The 6,012-nt window shown below is 41.8% G+C and overlaps 1 protein-coding gene across 4 annotated transcripts in view; it reads right to left on the reverse strand.

Moving 5' to 3' along the window:
• Nucleotides 1–945: 945 nt before the first annotated feature.
• ptprub (protein tyrosine phosphatase receptor type Ub) overlaps nucleotides 946–6,012 on the reverse strand; it is a 188,094-nt gene continuing 183,027 nt past the window's right edge. For all 4 annotated transcript variants that reach the window (XM_005744492.2, XM_005744491.2, XM_005744490.2 and 1 more), the window contains 2 exons: nucleotides 3,592–3,727; nucleotides 946–3,486 (listed from right to left, as the gene is read on the reverse strand). In XM_005744492.2, the coding sequence (XP_005744549.1) occupies nucleotides 3,424–3,486; nucleotides 3,592–3,727 (199 nt within the window). In that variant the 3' untranslated portion in view covers nucleotides 946–3,423. The remainder of the gene's footprint in view (nucleotides 3,487–3,591; nucleotides 3,728–6,012) is intronic.

The following is a 6,012-nucleotide window of genomic DNA, read 5'->3' on the forward strand; positions in this document are numbered from 1 at the left end:
TGCTCCAAAGAGAGAGAAAAGACAAAGCCCTGTTGGATCCTGGCAAAGTGATAAGTGCCTTGACCACGACAGTCATTACACCATCAGAATTAAATGATAAGATTCCAATTACCAGCTAATTTAAACCGCCGGTCAAATATGAGAAATAAAAGATGGAAAAAAGGATTTTATGTTGTAATGGCTTTCTGCAGGTGAAAAGGGAAATTGAGAAAATCTTGCAGATATTAAATAGGGTTGTATAAATGACCTGCCTCCATAAAAATAGCTCATTGCCTCATTAATCTACAAGGTATTCCTGCCCTTTTCACCAACATGACTAGTGGAAAAGTACCAACTTAGGAATACTTAAATATACCGACGCACTCCTTTAAAGTTTGTTTTTGCAGCTTAATCAATCTATGAGAAAATAAAGGCAAGTCTGCACAGCCTACATTGTCCTCATCCGAACAGTAGGGGGTCTTGTACTCTAATTAATCTGACTAGTCTCTCTGCTGAAGACTGGATCAGTTTGCAGGACTGCTGCATTATTCAACGTAGCCACGGGGTAAGAGAGGAAGTCTGTGGTCTGGAGTCACCTTACTCTGAGCTAAGGAGCAAAGCAAGAGATGGAGAAAACAATGAGGAAAAGACATTGAAAGTAATGAAAAATGAGCAGGGTGCGGTGGAGGGGTATGATTAAAAGAGATAAGGAAAAGAAACAGGGTGAGGGATCAGAAAGGCGGGTCAGATCAAATGGTCAATGCGGTTCAAGGTGACGGGAAAATGTTAAAAGATCACATCCGCATGAGAAACCGCAGGTGGGTCAGAAAGTCCATCTTTAGCCATCAGGTCTGCGCTTCTGCTGACAATCTGATCATGAAACCACGTTGTGTGTTGGGGTTTTTCAGCCGTGTATGCATTTGGTACAGAACATCCAATAAAGGCTGCGACAACGTCTTTTTTCCCCCCATTGTTCATTTATTGTTAATCGTTGGTATCGCTCAAAAGAAAGATCTTTCTACCCCGATATACATCTCTCTTCTTATTTTCTTTCATTAAATACACACCATGTCCCCACAAATACAATGATCAAAAACACAGTAGTCATGTACTGTTGGTTCATACAGAAAACAACAAGTGAAATCAAACGTCCTGTGTTGGCAGTTGTCACTCAGAAATAGTCATAATAAAAAGCTTTGGAATGGTAAAAGTATAATGCACTCACAGTCGTGGCTAAAGGTTGAAACAAATCATATGGATCGGGTTATTCTGAAATCACTGAAATGAAATGCAAAGCTTAACGAGCGCCCGAGCACGCCTCATGAGCCGCTTCGCTCGCAGCGCTGGGATGAACGCTCGTCGTTAAAAGTTCTGACAAAAACTCACAAAATGCTCATTTACAGCAACATTCAGCTTTATGGTTATGTTGTGGTTACTTACTATACGTCTTTACTCTGGGCAAACATATAATATATTATTCACATAACATAATATACATCTGTATATACATATTCCTTCCACCCTTAACAAAAAAAGTGTCCAGGCACTTCCTTCAGCAATCTTTTGCCAGATCACTGACTACAATGTAGCTACCTCATTCTTCCTCCTCATCACAAACAAGCTGCTCTATTTGAGAATCTGTGGGAGTCTGGTGATGTTTGTATACTGTTAGATTGCTCACATATTCTGGTTATCCCACCTGAACCAGAGTGTGAGCTGCAAACTAGCAGCAGGGTTGCCTTTCTCAGCTTCTGCAGGCTTCAAGCTGTCTCTCCTTGTTCATTAGGATATGTCCTGGAGTGATACCTGTACCACCCTCCCTGAAAACCTCTACTTAAAGGAGTCTCGGGAGATGTGTTGGCGCATAACATATTTTAAAAGGCCTATGTTTTAAAATATCTCTAATGGAGCTTATTAGAGATATTTTTGTGGCTATAACGCAAAAGTGATTTAAAAAAAACCAAAATCTCTTCCTCTATGTAATGGGGTCTTTGCAAGAGCATGTTTCAAAGTTGTCTCTGATCATTATGTGTATCACAAATCCCAACCTGACTGCTTCTTACATTGATTCAGGCATGAAGAGTTCCAGTGCTCTCCAGGCCCTGGCCAACAGCTGAAAAAGAGTGGATTTTGTTTATCCATCAACTCTGCGGTAAGTCAGCAGCAGGGTATGTGGCCAACAGCTTCTTACTTTTACTACTTTTTTAAAACCACATTTCTGCAATCAAAAAAATATGTTCAGCAATGAGCGGTGACCCAAGATAGCACTCCCACCATCTACCCCATCTTAGTGCCCCCTACCCCCGGTTTTCTTTTTGCTTTTCTTAGACTTTTTTTGTTTTTACAGCACAACCAAACGCCTCGGACAATGAATGAGTAGAAGAGGTGCAGACTGAGACCTGTGTGACCGCACCAGTTCAGACACTTCACCACAGCATTAATGGCGCATCATTTTTCACACCAACACTGTGGCATCTCGATGCCTTTCAAACAGCTTTCGCCATCCTCTCCTTTTGCTGCCTCCGGTGAGTATAAAGTACAAACAATCACTTCGGAGCGAGAACATTAGCTGATGCAGTACATAGTGTTTGTTTGTAGGCATATATCAAGATGAAGCAGTAGAACAAAGCAAAGGATTCAAGTCAGTCAGTGGGATTGGCACCGTGACAGTAACGAGACAGGAATCTCCCTCGGTGGCACCAGGCTCAGTGCCAGTAACGCCCACCTGTAGCACACATGGTAATCCAGCACAAACATTATGGGAAAATACAACACATTGCACTACTGTACAGTTTCTGCATCAATACTGTTGAATACTGGGCTGGTCTGCTTTACAATATAGGTCTCTTAAAATCTCTTGTTCTTGTTTTCTACCCCAGGTGAAAAACTTTATCGATTTATTTGGTGGTTTCAATAAATCTGTCCTATCATTAGAGAATAAGGCAGTTTATGGTATGGTAGACAAGTCATGCCACGAGCACAGTGGACCGTTATTTTATGTAGCTCTTCCACGTTTAAATAATGCTGCTGTAACTCCAGAATTAGATCCAGCGTCTTCGGTTTGTACGAATGAAATGATGAAACACAGCCAAGGTGACCCTTGCTTTGAAGAGACAGGTCCACATTGCAGCTCCAAATATTGTTTTGCTGCTACAGAAACCCTTAGCACATACAAGATGTAGTCCAAGAGGCAAATAGGACCGAGAAAAGCACAAAAAAAAAATATCAAAAGAGATAAACATCACCAACAAGGAGGAAATCACAGCTGTACATTAAAGGTTAAAAGTCAGAACCTTGACCATGTTTTTTTTCTTTGCTCTCGTTCCTCTGCAGTCCTTTCAAAGCCAACTTCACAGGTCCAAACATTTAAGTAGATGGGGGGGTCACCGGGTGACCTTTGTCTCCAGCGCGTGGGAATTTGCTGCTGTCGTAAACGTTTAGTTGCTATCTGCCTTCAAAGCAGTCCAAGTACTCAAGGACAAGGTCATAGCAAAATCGATACTGGTCCTAAAGAAACAAAAAGGAAAAACACAAAACTAGAGTCAAAAATCTCAAATGTATTGAATTTGGGGGTTTTTCAATTAATTTACAGACTAGACTAAACTTCCATACCAGAGACTCGACCATGTTGGGTTTGCAGTTGCGTAGAGTTTTGACAGCATAGAATACGTCTACCATGTTCTGATACTGGATCATCTCGATGAGGATGTTGCAGGCACAGAAGGTCCCACTACGGCCACCACCATTGCTGTGGAAGAGAATACATTGTCTAATAACTATTACACAGTACAGGCATAAATCAATGCTGCTACTGTACCTATCCACAGGTATTCATGTGTATATGGACAGGACTCAATGCTCTCTGCCAGATCTGTTCAATCGCTTCATGATTTGGACTAGTTAGAGAAGTTACACAATGCAAACACTGCAGATACTAAGGTAATGAGAGATGATGAACACATGGATCCTTTGCTGCTCATTCCTCCTTTTGAAAGGCAAAGCCATCAATGTACACAAGCAGCATAGCAGCCCTCTCTGGCTGCGCTGATTAAAGCTGTGCTTGTGGATATGGTTAATGTTCAGATGTTACATTTATGGTTCAGTCCATAGTGCTATGGATAGATGCTGCTGTAACTCCTCTTTACTGCTCTAATGGACATTACCCAGAAAGCTCTGCTACAGTTTATGTCAGAGATAACAGTAGCAATTTTAGAGACTTCAGTGCAATAGCACAAACAATCATAAAGAGTCAAAGCCGGACAAAACAAACCAAAAACAAGAAGCTTCTGACAAAAAGCATAACCAGGCTAATCTACAGCAGTGTTTCCTTTCTTCCATTTATCTATTCATCTTCTACAGCTTATCCAGGGTCGGGTCACAGCCAAGTCCAGACCTCCTTCTCCAACTTCGCCAACTCCAGCTTATCCAGTCAACGTAAAGACGTAAACACCCTGACAAGATGAAGATGCAAACTCGCCGCATGTTCCGGGCCTATCCAGAAAACCCAGCCAAGGAAACATCCTAATCAGATGCCTGAGCCACCTCATTTGGATCAGCTCTACACTGAGTTCCTCTTCTGAGCACAGCCACCGTTTGAAGAAAGGGTTTTCTGCAGTGTCATTCTTTCTGTCATCACTCAGAACTTTGTGATAAGAGGTGAACATAGGGATGTAGAATAACCAGTAAATTGATAGCAATGTTTTTATAGACGTGTCAGCATCACTGCAGATGCTGCACCAGTCTGTCTGTTCACTCTTTCACTCCCCTCCCCTAACTCATAAACAAAAGCAGCTTGTCCCTCAGACTAGAAGGTGCTAATGGTCATTCTGACCACTGCACAACTGTGAGCTGCTCCAGTGCAAGCAGGAAGTCACCACCTGGTGATGGCAAAGGAACCACATCATCTGCAAAAAACAGCGATAAGACTCTGAGAGTGGCATCCTTCTAGCACTTGGCTCCACCTAGAAATTCTGTCCGTAAAGATCACAAACAGAATCAGCCTTGCCCACCATCCACCAGGGAAAAGTCTGACTTATTGCCGGCAACGATAACCAGGTTCTTACTGTAGTTGACATGGACCGAAAGGCATGTAACAATGTGACAGTAAGCGGTCAAATGCCTTCTCCAAGTCCACAAACCACATGTACACTGGTGGTTTAAACACCCAAACATACTGAAATATTCTTAAGAGGATAAAGAGCTGGTCCAGCGTTCCACAGCCAGGATGAAAACCACATTGTTCCTCCTTAATCCGAGGTTTGACCAACACAGAGTTATCATAGTTTTGTAGTTTTTCAAAGTCTAGTTTTTATTTTACTGAAATATTTTTTCACATCTGGTTTCAGTTTTTAGTTTAGTTTTAGTTACCTATTATAATGTTGGACCAACTGGCACATTTATTCTCAATCTAGCGTTTCCCAGGGTGTGAATAAACATGGAGAGATAAGAACATCACCCTCGAAGTAAAACTCACGGCTTTTGCATGCAGCACACATTTCAGTTTTCCTCTACTTGGACGCTCACAGCTGACCTATAGAGGAAGTTCAGTGCAATGCTTATAAAAATGCACGGCACCAATGACTCTGTCGAGGCAGTACAAAAGATTATAATATAAAACACAGTGTTGATAATATCCAAGGATGGTTTGGGGTTGCCTCTGGCACAAAACAAGTGCAGGCTAAAAACTGTCTGAGATGGTAAGAGCTGGCCACTCATGTGCCTGCTGTGCTGCCCTGTTACTAATGTCGTGATAATGAAAGCAAAGATCCTTCAGTACATACATGACCACCAACACAATCGCAGTGTCAGGTCATGCAATCATTTAATGATCCCAGCAGCTGTCTCAATTAATACTAGCTGCTGATGGTAAGACGACTGGTTGATTTAGTTCATCAAGATATTATTTCTTTCTCCAAAAGGTACAGATTGTTCCTGAGCACAGGTAAAGGTGCCTGTGGTCAAAGCAGCCGCAGTCTATTTATAACACATACTATATCATACAATATATGGTCCAGAGGGAATGGAAAAACTTAA

This window comes from Pundamilia nyererei, unplaced genomic scaffold (assembly GCF_000239375.1).
Source record: "Pundamilia nyererei isolate P.nyererei 1_Seehausen unplaced genomic scaffold, PunNye1.0 scaffold00144, whole genome shotgun sequence".
NCBI classification, from domain to species: domain Eukaryota; kingdom Metazoa; phylum Chordata; class Actinopteri; order Cichliformes; family Cichlidae; genus Pundamilia; species Pundamilia nyererei.